Source organism: Loxodonta africana, chromosome 6 (genome assembly GCF_030014295.1).
Source record: "Loxodonta africana isolate mLoxAfr1 chromosome 6, mLoxAfr1.hap2, whole genome shotgun sequence".
NCBI classification, from domain to species: Eukaryota; Metazoa; Chordata; class Mammalia; order Proboscidea; family Elephantidae; genus Loxodonta; species Loxodonta africana.
Genome location: NC_087347.1, coordinates 39,272,856 through 39,289,934, shown reverse-complemented (window position 1 = coordinate 39,289,934; position 17,079 = coordinate 39,272,856). Strand labels below are relative to the sequence as shown.

The following is a 17,079-nucleotide window of genomic DNA, read 5'->3' as shown; positions in this document are numbered from 1 at the left end:
CAAGGGAAACAATGGTATGTTTTGTAAATTATGACAGTTGACCTTTCAAACAAAAATTAGAATTTTAGAAAACTTGTATCTGCCATCCTAAGCTTGAGAGCTTTCAGATTCTTAAAGATGTTTCTGAAAAGATTAGTGATGATATTAATTGAAGGTGATTTGTTAAAATATATTGTATAATTAAATGGGTAAGTATTAGGATGTTTGGTGTGGGTCAGTGAACTAAGATTTTCTAAATGACCAGTGCATGTTGCTACAAAGTCATGGCTGGGTAGAAGATGCATTCAAAGAGCACAATAGAATACTGGGTTTTATTAAAACAGAGTGTGAAATGGATATGGTTCGGCTTCCATTTTGTAACCATCCTTTAAGAAACTATCATTTATTATGTTTTAGTGTAGTACCAGGGAAGAATGTCGCCAATTACCTGAAAAGGCTACTAAAGTAAACCCAAGCCCATCGCTGGCAAGTCGATTTCATCTCACAGTAAACCCTATAGGACAGAGTAAAACCACCCCATCAAGTTTCCAAGGAACGGCTGGTAGATTCTTACTGCCGACTTTTTGATTAGCAGCCAAGCTCTTAACCATTGTGCTACTAAAATATTCCTTTTTCTTTTCCAACTGCTAATTTGTGTGAGGCCAGGTTTTCTTCATATATTTCAACCCAAACAACATCTTGCAACAGGTTGAACGCAGAAACAAATAAGAGAATCTGGTCATCTTTTATTAAGCCAGATGTTAAAGAGCTTTATAAAAATGTAAAATAATGCCATTCTTCTCATTGTTTTTTTAAAAAATCTAGTTAGTTTAAAAATGTTATATATAGATACACACACACATACATACATATATAAACTCAGTATATATGTGCACATATGTGTAATATATATGCATATATAATGGGTTTATTATTTTTATTTTAAAATTAATTTGTGAAATATTTAATAATTTCTCACTTTTAATTTTGATTTTGGTAAATAGTGATAGAACCTACAGAAGCAAAACTCCTTGGGGTTATCAAGGATTTTTAAGAATGTAAAAGATCTGAGACCCAATGTTTAGGAACCAAGGCTGTAAAGAACTTTTTCAGGATGCAGCCCTCCCTCAGGTGGGAGACAGAGGTTTGACTTCTAGGTAATCCAGCTGGCCAGTGTCTCACACATTTGATACCTGGAGATCCTCTCCCATCTGCTGTAGCTTGGTCCACAGGCTGTCCTGGTTGGTTGTGAGCTGGCGAATCTTTGTTTCGAATCTACTATTTTTTTCTTCTTGGGAGGCGCACAGTGCTTGCAATCTGTCTTTGCATCGGTTTAACTGTTTTTCAAGGAGCCTGCAAAAAGAAGGGATTTGAGTGCTTTAGAAGGGCAAGAGGCCAGCACACTAACTAGCACCCTAGCAAGATGTGCTCCACGTCTTCCCTATGGAAGCCTGCACCTCAATTATTATCTGACATTGATCAATACCATGTGAAACTGTTTGACTGTTCACTATGCACCCCTGCCCTTTCTATCCATTATTACACAATTCCACTAAGAAATTCATTGGCTGTAGAGGTGTTTCAGAAAGCTCATCTTGCATGCCAAGGATTACTGTTGACAGCATACCTTTGATGGCTATTTAAATTTGAATACTGGCCTTAGGCATTATCCTTTTGTCTAGACACACTCATGTACATATCATATACATATCGTGGCTAACCACTTAACGTTTGTCAAAGACCGCAGGGAAGGAACAGTGATTCAGTTCAGGAATTGTGGGTTTTTGACTTTTCTTTCCAAGTCTAGCTGTTCACTGGTTTAAGAAAGAACCAAGCAGTCTGGATAATTGTTTGAAAAGGCAGATCATGTTACTCCTCTGCTCAAAGCCCTCAGTGGCTCCCCTCCTCACGCAGCGTTAGCTGAGGTTCTTACAGAAGCCAACAAGGCCCTACATGATGACCCTACAAGATGGCTAAGTCTCCCCTTTGCCTTTCTGATCTCATCTCCTACTTCTTTCTCCTCATTCACTGCCCTTCAGTCACACAGATCTCTTTGTTATTCTTTGAACACACCAGGAATGTACCCCCTCAGAGTCTTTGTACTTTTGGTTCCCTCCTTTTCCCCCAGGTTTGCTGAGCAAACTCTCTTACTTCCTTCAAGTCTTCACTCACATGTCAAATGTATAGTGAGGTCCTTCCTGACTACCCTACTTGAAATCAATAACCCCCAAGCTCGCCCTGGCACCTACTTTCCTCTTCCTTGCTTGATTTGTGTCCATGGCCTTTAAAATTCCTAATTGCTGCAGAGTTTGAAGAGATCTTAGATTTTGGCTCGGTCACAAGCCCTCAAACTTCTAGACAGTCACGCTGTCTGGCCTACTGTATCTTACTTATTATTTTATTTTTTCTATTACTTAGGCTTATTTACCTTCAGGTCTTTTTAAAGTGTTAAAAACAGAGATGTCACTTTGAGAACTAAGGTGCACCTGACCCAAGCCATGGTATTTTCAATTGCCTATACGCGTGTGAAAGCTAGACAGTGCATAGGGAAGACTGAAGAAGAACTGTTGCCTTTGAATTATGGTGTTGGTGAGGAATACTGAATATATCATGGACTGCCAGAAAAATGAACAAACCTGTCTTGGAAGAAGTATAGCCAGAGTGTTCCTTAGAAGCAAGGATGGAAAGATTTTGTCCCTAGAGAAGGATATCATGCTTGGTAAAGTAGAGGGTCATCAAAAAAGAAGAGGACCTTCAAACAGACGGACTGGCACAGTGGCTGCAACAATGGGCTCAAATATAACAACGATTGTGAGGATGGTGCGGGACCAGTCAGTGTTTTTTTCTGTTGTACATAGTGTCGCTATGAGTCAGAACTGACTTAATGGCATCTAACAATGGCAATACTCGCTTTTAATCTCTTTATTCCCATTAGAATATAAGTTCCAAAAGGCAAGTATTTTTTTTTTTCTTTCATTTTGTTTATTGCTGTAGTATCAGACCCAGGCCTAGAAAAAATCCATGGCACATAGTACATTTACAAGCAAAATTGACTAAATTAGAGTTTTATTCTTTGATCAGCATTGTTGGTATATTTGTGCAATTTGTGCAAATCAGTCCTCTGATGTGAAATGCAACATTTCTAAATGTTCTTAATTGCTATAGAGCTTAAAGAGGCCTTGGAATTTAGTTGGGAACCCATCCAAAGCAAGATTCCCTTGAAAGATACCCTTCAAACTTCCAGACAATTACAGTCAGGGAATACAGAAATCTGACTCTAACAATCTTGATCGTGATTGGATTTTCCAGTAGATCTTTATGATAGGTTTTTCAGAAAGGAGTCATCCCAGGGTTTTACACAGCAGATAACACAGAAACATTCTCAGAAAGCCTCTCTAAGACAGTGTTCTCTGTACCCAAAGTTCTGAGCTTGCTATGGCCCTAACGATACACTCTCCTTCTCCCATGTTGTCCACCATCCCCATTACCCTGCCATTTTTTTCTTCTTTTGTTTAAAGGAGAAATTCTCACGGAGTATTTCTGAAAAACACAATTCACCTGGTGCCAATATTTCTAGCAACAGGGAGCTCAGTAGTATTCAGGCAAATCTCCACTGTCAACAAACAGTTTGGGTTATTTTAAAAATAATTTTCAGATGACCTGGAGTCTGCCTTGCTAGCCTTTTATCTCTTTATTATCTCTTATGTGTTTATTCTTGTGTAAGCGATATCTTTCCAATGTTAAAAAGAAAATCATGGTAAAAATCTTCGTAGAAAATATTCCTATAAAAGTAAAGGGAAATGCTATTGATTTGTCTTTGTTGTCAGTATTTGGGAATACACATGTGGTCCTTACCTTCTTTCCTTATGGAGAAAGTTCACGGATTCATGAGTCTTCCATAGTTCATTCCTAATGCTGACCATAGTCTAGAGAAGCAAGAAATAGAGAAAGTAAGTTTGTGGTTTGAGCTAAATCTACATTTCTAGAAATTTGTCATAGGAACACATTTTAAACAATGATTTTTTTCAAAGACACAAAAGCCTATTTTCAAAAGTGACTGGTGTTTGGGGTTACGTCGATGTTCAACGATGCAGATATTCATATGATCAAAGTCCAGTCACATGCTCTGACTTGGACGCAATAAATCTCCTCAAAAAGATTTAAGGCATAAAAGAAATGCTTAGGTTTAAAAAATAAGTTACAATAATGTTTTGCCTGAGCTACATTGCTGCCCCAAACATGTCTTTCCCCAAAGGCATCTATAAGAAGAAATTGCAGCATTATTCACAACAGCCAAAAGGTGAAAACAGCTCCAATGTCCAAAAACATGAATGGATGAAGAAAATGTGGTATATCCATACAATGGAATATTATTCAGTCATAAAAAGGAATAAGGAACTGATAATTGCTAAACATGGATGAACCTTGAAAACATTATGCTAAGTGAAAGAAACCAGCCACAAATGACCACATGATGTATCATTTCATTCATATGGAAGTCAAGAACAGGGAAATCTAGAGAGACAGAAAGGAGGTTAGTGGTTACAAGGGGCTGACAGTGAGGAGATGTGGGATGTGGGGGGTGATAGCTAAAGGGTACAGAGTTTCTTTTAGAGGTGATAAAAATGTTCCAAAATTAACTCTGGTGATAGTTGCACATATCTGTAAATATATTAAAAATCATTGAATTGTACACTTTAAATGGGTGAATTGTATGGTATGTGAATTGTATATCGATAAAATAAATCAATTGCCGTTGAGTCAATTCCAACTCATGGTGACTCCATGTGTCTCCTGATTTTTTTTTTTAATTATGCTTTAGATGAAAGCTTACAGCACAAATCAGTTTCTTATTCAAAAATTTATACACGAATTGTTTTGCAACATTTGGTTGCAATCCCCAGAATGTGTCAGCACTCTCTCCCTTTCCACCCCAGAGTCCCATGTCTATTTGTCCAGTTTTTCTGTCCTTTCCTGCCTTCTCATCTTTGCTTCTGGACAACTGTTGCCCATTTGGTCTCTTATACATGGCTGAACTGGGCAGCTGGCCCAGGCTTCTGGGGCACCATGTCCCAGCTCTTGTCCCAGAGGTCAGGATGGGAGATTAGATTTCATTACTCAAATTTTATAAGCAGCTACAGCCAGACTCTGCAACTTTCTCTCCTCCCTGCAAATGATCTGTAGAGGGACTGACCAATGGGAGGAACAGCCTGAAAGAAAAAGAGAGAGGGCAAGGAAAGAAACTGAGCTACAGACTTAAAGTCATATTCTCTGGTAGGTGTGCAGCCTCTGTGGCCCCTCCGAGTGCCATGTCTCTTCATTCAAATCCTCAAACAGCTTCTACATGTCTAGCACAGCTTTTAAATCAGTGAACATTATATAATTAATATGAAAGCTTATCTTTAAAAAGTTTTTTTTGCATCAGTGTTATCATGTATTAATTGTCTTAGTTATCTAGTTGTTGCAATAACAGAAATACCACAAGTCGATGGGTTTAACAAAGAAAAATTTATTCTCTCACAATCTAGGAGGCTAGAAGTTCGAATTCAGGGTACCAGCTCCAGAGGAAGGCTTTCTGTCTCTGTTGGCTCTGGGGGAAGGCCCTCCTCATCAATCTACCCCTGGTCTAGGAGTTTCTCAGTGTACAAACCTCAGGTCCAAAGGATGCATCCCCTTCCTCTTTCTTCATTCTTGGTAGCATGAGGTTCCTGTCTCTCTGCTTGCTTCTCTTTTTTATATGTCAAAAGAGACTGACTCAAGGTACAACCTAATCTTACAGATTGAGTCCTGCCTCATTAACTTCATAGAGGTAGGATTTATAACACATAGGAAAATCATATTAGATGACAAAATGGTGGACAATCACACACTACTCGGAATCATGGCCTAGCCAAGTTGACACATATTTTTGGGTGACACAATTTAATCCATAACATTCCACCCTTTGGCTCCCCCAAATTAATGTCCTTGCCACATGTAAAACATATTCACCTCATCATATCAAAGCAAAAGTCTTAAATCAACTCCAAGTCCAAAATACAAAAATTTCTCTTCATATGCGAAATCTAGACTACAAGTTATCTGTTTCCAAAGTAAAATGGTGGAACAGGCACAAGCTAAACATTTCCATTACATATGAGAGAAATTGGAAGGAAAGAAGGGATAACAGGCACCAAGCAAGTCAGAAGAACACATTACATTAGCTCTCAAGGCTTGAAAATAATCCCTGTTCTCTGAGACCATTTACTTAATGTCCCTGCTCTCCACACTCTGGGTGTTGGCCACTGGAGATCCCTCGGTCCTGCGCTCAGTCTTCCAGGCCCACTGGAGCTAAGACTCTACTCCCTTGCATTTGGGTGGCCTCATTTTCCTGATCCATCTGTGGGGCAACTGTACCCTCTTGGCCCTGGCAGGCCCGTTCTTTTGTTCCTTGGGCATGGCAGCCCTGCTGTCTCAGTTTTGGGCAGTGGATCTAGCCCCATCCTCCTGGCACTTGTGAAAGGTAGCTCCATAGTCTGGAACCAAGATCTGACTCTGAAATCTGGTAATATTGATCTGTAATTTGATAAGCATTTTAGGTTCGAACATATGGACCTCCGGTGTTCTAACTAACTGCTGCCTGGTATTTCTGTAGAATAAATGTTGTTGTTAGCTGCCATTGAGTTGGCCCAGACTCACAGCCAATGGAAGTCCTGTGCCAGGTTGTGGATCAGACTGTTGTGATCCATAGGGTTTTTGCTGGCTGATTTTTGGAAGTAGATTGCCAGACCTTTTCTCTTAGTCTGTCTTAGCCTGGAAGCTCCACTGACATATATTCAGCATCATAGCAACAGTCAAATCTCCACCAAGAGATGGGCGGTAGCTGTGTGTGAGGTTCGCTGGCTGGGAATCTAACCTGGGTATCCTGTATGGAAGTGAGAATTCTACCACAGAGTCACTAATGCCCTCATAGAATAGATACCATGGTTCATTTAGTCATTTTCAACTGAAGGACATTACGTTGTTTCCAATATTTCAAAATTATAAACAATGCTGCAGTGAAAAAATTTTACATGCCTTCTTGAGTATGTGTGCAAGTTTCTCGGTTTTTAGATTTAATAAGATACTTTTGATTTGCTCTGAGTTCTCATGCATGTGCACACACATATTTGAAAGAGCATAAGAAGATGTCTGCACAGATATAGCCCAAATGGATTACCCCGGACAGGGAGTATGGGAAGGCAACTTCACGGAGATCTCAACAGGAGATAGAGCACGTGGTAACCAGAGATACACACTTTCCCACCCCTCGCCCTTCTGACCTGTATGCTGTCTCCACCGCTTTTCAACGGGCCAGTCACTAGGCCAGAGAGACACTGGCTTACTGCCACCCTGGGTCCACCCCGCTCCCGCTAGCTGGCTCCCTCAGCGCCATATATATTTTTTCTTTTTCCCTTTCTCCCTTTTCCTTGCCCCTCCCACCTGGCCCCCTGCACTGCCTCACCCCTTCCTGACAGGCTGTGCTGAGACACCTAAGAAGAGAGACACCAGCTTGGTACCACCCTGGTTCTGCCCCATACTCAACAGTCAACTTCTTCAGTGCCACATTTTTGTTTGTTTCTTCTCTCTCTTTTCCTTCCTTTCCTTTCTCTGGCCCATGCACCACCTCTGTCCCTTCTCAACAGGCCATGCCACACCACTTGGCTACAGCTTCATAGGCACTCGGCCTCCCTGGATCTGCCCTGCGCCCACCCACTGGCTGCGATGGCACTGTCATTTTTTTTTTTTTTTTTTTTTGCTTTTCTCTCTCTTCTTTCTTTTCTATCTCCATCCACCTAGCTCTTCACGTCGCATATGATTAGCAATTCCACTTCTAGGAATACATCCTAGAGAAATAAGAATCATATGAATAGACATATGTACACCCATGTTCATTGCAGCATTATTTACAACAGCAAAAACATGGAAACAACCTAAGTGCCCATCAACAGATGAATAGATAAACTATGGAACACTACGCAGCAATAAAGAACAATGATTAATCTTCAAAACATATCACAACATGGATGAATCTGGAAAGCATTATGCTGAGTGAAATAAGTCAATCACAAAAGGACAAATACTGTATGAGACCACTATTATAAAAACTCATGGAAAGGTTTACACACAGAAAGAAACGATTTTGAAGGTTACAAGGGAGGGGAGGGGAGGGGAGGGGAGGGAGGAATGGGGAGGGAAAAACACTAAATAGACAATAGATAAGTGGTAACTTTGATGAAGGGTAAGACAGTACACAATACTGGGGCAGCCAGCACATCTCGATCCAGATAAGGTCACAGAAGCTTCATAGACACAACCAAACTCCCTGAGGGACTGAATTACTGGCCTAAGGGCTCTGGAGACCATGGTCTTGGGGAACATCTAGCTCAATTGGCATAACATAGTTTATAAAGAAAATGTTCTACATTCTACTTTGGTGATTAGTGTCTGGGGTCTTAAAAGTTTCTGAGCGGCCACTGGTCGCACACTTTCTGGAGCAAGGGAGAATGAGGAAAACCAAAGACTGGAGGGAAAGATTAGTTCAAAGGACTAACGGACCATAACTATCACAGCATCCACCAGACTGAGTCCAGCACAACTAGATGGTGCATGGCTACCACCACTGACTGCTCTGACAGGAATCACAGTAGAGGGTCCCAGACAGAATGGGAGAAAAATGTTGAACATTATTTAAACTCACAAAAAAAGACCAGACTTACTCGTCTGACAGAGACTGGAGAAAGCCTGAGAGTATGGCCCCTAGACACCCTTTTAACTTAGTACTGAAGTCACTCCTGAGGTCCACCCTTCAGCCAAAGATATGACAGGCCTTTAAAACAAACAATAACACACATAGTTCAACCGTGTACAAGAGATTAATTGGACAAATCAGCACAAAAGCAAAGACGAGAAGGCAGGAAGGGACAGGAAAACTGGATGAATGGAAATGGGGAACCAGAGGTCGAGAAAGGGAGAGTGTTGACACGTCGTGGTGTTGACAACCAACGTCACAAAACAAATTGTGTATTAATTGTTTAATAAAAAACTAATTTGCTCCGTAAACTTTCACCTAAAGCACAAGAAAAAAATAAAAATGGCAGCGAGAGGGAGGAAAAAGGAAAGTGAAATAAAGGAGGGCGACCAAACAGCAAAGTCTCTTTCAAATATCTTCCCCCAGAAAAAAAGAGTTTTAGGCCAAAAGAAAAATGTCTGTAATGCCCTTTCTTCCTTTATTGTTTGAAACTGGGAACTGAGCAGCTCTTTATTTGTCCTAACACCGGTAACTCCAGCTCTTTGGGCAGCGCATGGCTCCCTGAGAACCAAGGAGCGATTGGAGTGGGCGACGCAGGACAGCTGGCGATTAAAGTACCCGCAGGCCCCAGTGCACAAAGGCACTTGGTACAGGGTGCTTGAGAGATTTACTCACCACTCACACTTCTACCCGGAACATTGCAATATGGGAACTCTAATTTCTCTTTGATGATTGAATAGTATTACAGATGATCATATTCTGAAGACTTTCCTTGAGAACAGACTGTGCTGATTACAATAATTGAGGGGAAAACTACAAGTGGAGAGCAAATAAACAGCTGAGCCAAAAAAAAAAAAAGATCAAGTATTTGCAGAATGCACACATCAAAACAAAAACAAAAACAAAACAGGATAGCATTTTTAATCCCTTTGATGAAGCAATTTCATTGAGATTTTTTAAAAGTTCCTTCCCTCATCTCATTTTCTTTACCTCCCTCTCTCATTCTTCCTCTTTTAAAATTCTTAAACATTTTCCTTATATATAGATGCATTCTCTTTTCTCCCACTTTTTGAATAACATCAATGATAATAAGTTGACAAGTTAAGGCCCTGTGGGCAGAAGAAAGCTTGTTTGCAAGAAAGTGAGTTATATTCAGAAGTCTTGGGTGGAGGGAGACCTCATATCTATGGACAATGGAATAATTCAAAGGTAGCAGAGTCAAATTCAGCTTACCTTTAGGATATAAATTTAGGAACCATCCTCTCAAAGCTGAACTTTGTCCACTATGGCAGTGAACAATACATTCATTGTTTGCGTATCAGAGGTGGCAGGCATTGTTGGGGTTAGAATTGCCTACTCTTTGGTGGCAACAGATAAGAGAAAATTCATGTTGCTCAGCTACAGCTACATGTAAATGAGGATAAGTTTTTATTTCCTGAAGGGACTTTGCAACAGTCTTCCAATACATGCCACAAAGGAGCAATATGTTATACTACAGTTAATTGTGTGTACCAGTACACCATTCGTGCTATTAATTCATAATTCTTACCTGGATAGAAAACTTTATTCTTGCAAACATCAGGTTAGCCTGGTCTACACTATTCTTCAGGAAAACTTTGAAACTGATTATATTAAATAGATGAAGGCTGGCTAGCAGTTAATCTATTTTGAGAATATTATAGCTTTTCTGATTCGATCCTTTTGATACAAATGTGACTTTACTCTTTCGGGGTAAAGGCTGAGCATATCTGAGTTGAATTAAAGTAGAAATTTGAAGATTTGAAAATAAATAAAGTGATTATTTTAAAATACCTTTCTTAACTAATTAATTTGAAAATTTGAAGTAGATAATTTCCTCACTTTACTAAAAGATGTTAAAGCTCTTTTAGAAGAATAATTGTTTCATAATAGCTAACACTTAAAAAATAAAAAGGGAAATTTGCTCTGTATTATATTACTGGTATCATAAAGCTAGAATAATTCAAACAATATTGTTCTTATGTAAGAATAAAATTAAAAGCAATTTAGCTGAACAGATAGCCACAAACACATTCTAAAATGGTGAAAATTCTAGTATATACTAAAGCTATTACGGAGCTCTGGAGGCATACTGGTTAAGAGTTCATCTGCTAACCAAAAGGTTGACAGTTCAAATCCACCAGTCACTCCTTGGAAACCCTAGGGGGCAGTTCTACTCTGTCCTACAGAGTTGCCATGAATCAAAATTGACTAGATGGCAATGGATAAAGCCATTACACAAAAATCAAAAGGAAAAGATTTTTTTTTAAGGGTAGACAAAATTGGCTTTTTAAGTAAAAAGCAGGAATGGGGACTATCTTTACCTCCTATCATGTATCAAAAGAAAAGTCAGGTCAGTTTAAAAGTTAAATGCAAAAAATAATTGAACCACGTAAAAATACAGAGTCTCTGGCTGGTGCAAAAGGTTAGTGCACTCAGCTGCTAACCAAAAGTTCAAGTCCACTGGAAGGTGCCCCAGAAGAAAGTCCTGCCAGCTGCCCTATGGAGCACAGCTCTGCTCTGACACACATGGGGCGGCTGTGAGTAGGACTGGTTTCAAGGGTAATCAGAGTTCTCAACGGGGAAGGTTTTTTTCCAAGCACAAAACAGCGCTAAGAAATCACAAAGGAAAAGATTGATTGCATTTTCAAAACAAAAATAAATAAATAAACAAAACTGAAATAAACCAGGAAAAAAGATTTCCATTAGTTAAACTCAAAATATAAAAAGTTCAAATACATTAATAAATCAAACACTGATGCACCAATAAAAATGGGGAAAGGATACCTACACATGATTTGTAGAAGAGAAAATGTAAACCAAACCACATGAGGACAGCCTTCTAAACCATGGAGGAAAAGTTTCGTTTCACTCCTAATCAGAGAAATATAAATTAAGGCAAATAAAATATATTCTGTTCATAAAATTCGCAAAATATGAAACACAGTAGTAGGGAAACAGGAAAGATCAAGTGATACAGGTACTTGCACTCTCTAGAATGTAACTTGATAAATCCTTTCTAAAAAGAAATTTTGCCATCAGTATGAAGAACCTTACATGTTCCCACTTTTCATTCCAGTGATTCTGCTTCAAGAAATATTTGATAAGGAAATAATTGGAGAACGGTATGCAAAGAATTATGTACAAGGGTTTTAATTGCAAATTTTTAAATTACAATAAACATTGAAAATGACCCAGATATCCAACAGAGAAGGGGTTAAATAATGATAAAAAAAATTTTTTTTTACAGCCCTTTAAATGAAAATGTTTCAGCCATTAAAATGCTTTTGAAGAATTTTAATGACAATAGGAAAGACTCACCATATAATTTACACGGATATAAAAAAAAAAAAAAATTTACACGGATATAGAACTATAGAATTAATAACTTTTGCAATATGACCTAAACTGTATTAAAAATGTTTATAGGGAAGAAAATGCACCAAAAGTATTATGAGTGGTTATACCTTGGATTCTTGTAATTTTAATTTTGTTCTTTCCTCTTTTCTGACTTTTCCAAAATTTTTTTATCCTAAATATGTAGCACTGTTAGGATTGGAGATAAATATTTTTAAATGTTCCTAGTTTTTTTTTTTTTTTGATCACATACTGTCTTGACTGTATTCACCAAACTAGGAAATGGTTCACCAAACCTCTTACAGTATTACTAGCTGGTCCAGATTAATTGTCCATTCACATGGGTTCCTTTCCCTTTCAGACTCACCTTACGGTGTGGGCTGGGGTCACTAGTTTGTTGAGCCTGAGAGTCCCTTTGAGGTATCTGTTTGTAGGCCTCCTTGGCTGCTGCTTCCGCTGGTCCAGATGGTACTTTAGAACTATTGTATTGAATGGAGAGTCTGTTACAGAGTTTTACAAAAGGTTGTAGAAATTTTTAATTCTTAATTATGACATTGAGAAAAGTCTTTTTAGAAAATGTTAAATCAAATAAAGTCAATGTTAAAAAAAAAAAAAAGCAATAAACTAGCCCATCTTTTTTCTCTGTGCTCTTCTCCAGACAATTTAGTTGGATAGAGATCCAATTAACCAACAATAGGGATGGAAACACCATTCCCCTCCCCCGCCTTTGACAATCTAGAAATGACAATGCAATGCAATTCAGGGATGACTGCAGAAAATTCCCCAGGTCATCTTGTCCAGGTCAGATACTAGGGGTTCTAAGAGCAGGCGTGTGTTTATTATGTCATATCTGAAAGAACATAACATAGACTAGACGGATTTAAGGTCAGACATGCCATTTCATGCAATTCCATTTAGTTTCATTGTTTTTCAAAAAAATACATTTTTAAAGCACTTTACCTTTGCAAGTTATTAGAATAAAAAACATAAATATATCTTTTGCCTGCTTACAAAGAATTTATATCTAGTGAGTAGATAGATGTATAAACAATCATCTAGGATATAATGTGATAATTTCTACAAACTGCAAAGACAGTATAGGGAAAATTATTCTGTGATGCACTTAATTATGAGACCAAAGTGTGGGCATTTTGGGGTAGAAAAACAGGCTAACCCATAGCTTTTTTGTCCCACACCTTCTCCGATGCTTATCCCATCTGAGATAATTTTCATACCTTAAGGTTGCTCCATTTTCTGTACTCATATAAACATTTACAAACATCAAAATACATGTTGAATTTGTATTTGAAACAAAAAGGGAATGAGCCCATACACATTATTTTGCCACTTGCTTTTTTTCTTTTAACACATGATGATGGATAGTCTCTAGTATAATAGAGCTAAAACTTGTTCTTTTGTATAGATTCATTGTGTTCCATTAAACAGCTGTATCATCTGTGTTCCACCATTTTCCTATCAATGGATATTTAGGTTGTTTCCAGTTTATTGTCCTGCCCTCAAATGCAGCAATAAACATCCTCATTTACTCTGCAGTGATGCTTTCATTCTTATAGGATAGATTTCCAAAAATAGATCACAGGCTAAATACTGTGTACATTTTTATGTTTAGTAGGTACCACTCTTCTAGAGTAATTCCTCCACATCTAGATCCCATCCTTTCTTGTCTGCTGAATAACACTGCTCCATCAACTCTCCTCTCACACCAAACCATCAGTCTTTCTACTAACTCATTCCCTTCGGCATACAAACATGCTATTATTTTTCCCATCGTAAAAAATGTTCTCTTAATCTCGGTCATCCTACCACTTTTACTATTTGTTTGCTCCCTTGTTAGTAAAAAAAATCCTGGAAAGAATTTTATTACTTGGTATCTTCAAATCCTCAGCCCCCATTCTCTCTTAAATTGCTAAGAGTCTGACTCTTGCCTCTCCCACTGCCCTGTGACTGGGCTTTTTGAGGGCATCAATGATTTCCTCATTGCTACATCTAAAGGTCATTTCTTGATCTCACAGCAGCATTTGACACAGTAGATCAGACTTTCCTCCTTCGGACCCAGTCTTCATCTGTCTTCCAAGATTCCTCACTTTCCTGGTGTTCCTCCCGTCTCACTGACCACCACTTCTCAGTCTGTTTTGCTGGTTTTCTTCTTCTCCCCAACTTCTTACTTCTTAATGTGGAGTATTGCAGGGCTCAGTTCTTGACTCTCTCTTCACAGTCCAGACTCGCTCCTTCGTGATCTCAATCTCATGACTTTAAAATAAACAACCCAATCAAAAAATGGGCAAAGAACTGGAATAGACATTTCACCAAAGAAGATATACAAATGACCATTAAACACAAGAAAAGATGCTCAACTTCATTAATCATTAGGAAATGCAAATCAAAACCACAATAAAATACCCCTTCACCCCCAGTAGGATGGCTGTTATCAGAAAAATGAAAAACTTTAAGTGTTGACTAGGATGTGGAGAAACTGGAACCCTCATCCATTGCTGGTGGGATTGTAAAATGGTGCGGCCACCTTGGGAAACAGTTTGGCTGTTCCTTAAAAAGTTAAACATAGAATTATATGATCCAGAATTTTCATTCCTAGGTATATACACAAGACTTGAAAGCAGGGACTCAAATAGATACTTACCAAGGTTCATTGCCCAGAAACCCAGTGCCATCGAGTCGATTCCGACTCCTAGTGACCCTACAGGACAGAGTAGAACTGCCCCATAGAGTTTCCAAGGAGCTCCTGGCAGATTTGAACTGCCGACCCTTTGGTTAGCAGCCGTAGCACTTAGCCACTATGCCGCCAGGGTTTCCAAGGTTCATTGCAGCATTATTATAATAGCTGAAAGGTGGAAACAACTCAAGTGTCCATTAACAGATGAATAGATAAATAAAATGTTGTGTATGCCTACAATGGAATACTGTTTAGCCATAAAGAGAAATGAATTTCTGGTACAAGCTACTACACGGATGAATCATAAAAACATGCAGAGTGAAATAAGTCAATCACAAAATGAAAAATATTATATGATCTCACGTATATGAAATACCTAGAATAGGCAAATGCATAAAGACCAAAGTTTATTAGTGTGGGTGGCAGTGGGAAAGGGAAGTTATTGCTTAAGGGACACTGAGTTTCTGTTACAAGTGATGAAATAATCTGCGAATGGATAGTGGTGATGGATCTATAACATGATGAATGTAATTAATGTTACTGAATTATACAGGAGGTTGAAGTGGCAAATGTTTTGTCATATACACTTCACTTAAAAAAAAAATTAACAAAAAGACAAGAAGGAGAAAGTGATGGCACCAGGGGAAAAATCATGTATGACTCCAAAATTTATATCTCCAGCACAGAGCTGTCTCCCAAACTCCAAACATAAACAACCAATTGACTACTCAGTATCTCCATGTGGATATCTAGCAGACATCTTAATTTTAACATGCTCCAAACTAAACTATTGATTTCCCCCCACAAATCTGCTCCATCTCAGTTGATAACAACTCTATTCTTCTACTAACCACAGAACCACCAACACCATCGAGTTCAGTATAAACACAGGAATAGAAAAATAAATCTGAGGATGAGAATATAAATTCTATTAATTGATTCAAGTATATAAAATAACCTAATATGTGATAACTTCAGTATTTTAAATAAGTGAGGAAAAGATTGCAATCTATTTTTGAAAAAAATTAGCCAGCAAAAACCTTATGAATAGCAGGGGAACATAGTCTGATATAGTGTCAGAAGATGAGCCCCTGAGACTGGAAGGAACTCAAAAGATGACTAGGGAAGAGCTGCCTCCACAAAGTAGAGTCGACCTTAATGACGTGGATGGAGTCAAGCTTTCAGGACCTTCATTTGCTGTTCTGGCATGACTCAAAATGAGAAGAAACAGCTGCAAACAAACATTAATAGTCTGAACACAGAATGTACAAAGTACGACTCTAGGAAAACTGGAATTGTCAGAAATGAAATGGAACACATAAACATCGATATCCTAGGCATTACTAAGCTGAAATGGACTGGTACCGGCCATTTTTGAATTGGAAAATCGTATGGTCTACTATGCTGGGAATGACAAATTGAAGAGGAATGGCATTGCATTCATCGCCAAAAAGAGCATTTCAAGATCTATCCTGAAGTACACCACTGTCACTGACAGAATAATATCCACATGCCTACAAGGAAGACCAGTTAGTACAACTATTATTCATATTTACACACCAACCACTAAGGCCAAAGATGAAGAAACTGAAGATTTTAACCAACTTCTACAGTCTGAAATTGATCAAACATGCAATCAGGATGCATTGATAATTACTGGTGATTGGAAGGCAAAAGCTGGAAACAAAGAAGGCTGAGGAGTTGGAAAATATGGCCTCGGTGAGATAAACCACCTGAGATTGCATGATAGAATTTTGCAAGACCAATGAATTCTTCATCGCAAATGTTTTTTTCAACAAAATAAACACAGTCTGTACATATGGAAGATAACACAACCTTGCTTGCTGAAAGTGAAGAGGATTTGAAGCACTTGCTGATCAAGATCAAAGACCACAGCCTTCAGTACGGATTACACCTCAACATAAAGAAAGCAAAAATCATCACAACTGGACCAATAAGCAACATCATGATAAATGGAGAAAAGATTGAGATTGTCAAGGATTTCATTTTACTTGGATCCACAATCAACAGCCATGGAAGCAGCAGTCAAGAAATCAAGTGACATGTTGCATTGGGCAAATTGGCTGCAAGAGATCTCTTTAAAGTATTAAAAAGCAAAGATGTCACCTTAAGGATTAAGGTACGCTTAACCCAAGCCATGGTGTTTTCAATCACCTCATATGCAAGGGAAAGCTGGACAATGAATAAGGAAGACTGAAGAAGAATCGACACCTTTGAATTATGGTGTTGGCAAAGAATACTG

At 38.5% G+C, this 17,079-nt stretch overlaps 1 protein-coding gene across 1 annotated transcript in view; it reads right to left on the bottom strand.

Annotated features, from left to right (window-relative positions):
* DYTN (dystrotelin) overlaps window positions 1-17,079 on the bottom strand; it is a 58,073-nt gene that overhangs the window by 10,774 nt on the left and 30,220 nt on the right. The window contains exon 10 of the mRNA XM_003406107.3: window positions 1,173-1,332. Within this exon, the coding sequence (XP_003406155.2) occupies window positions 1,173-1,332 (160 nt within the window). The remainder of the gene's footprint in view (window positions 1-1,172; window positions 1,333-17,079) is intronic.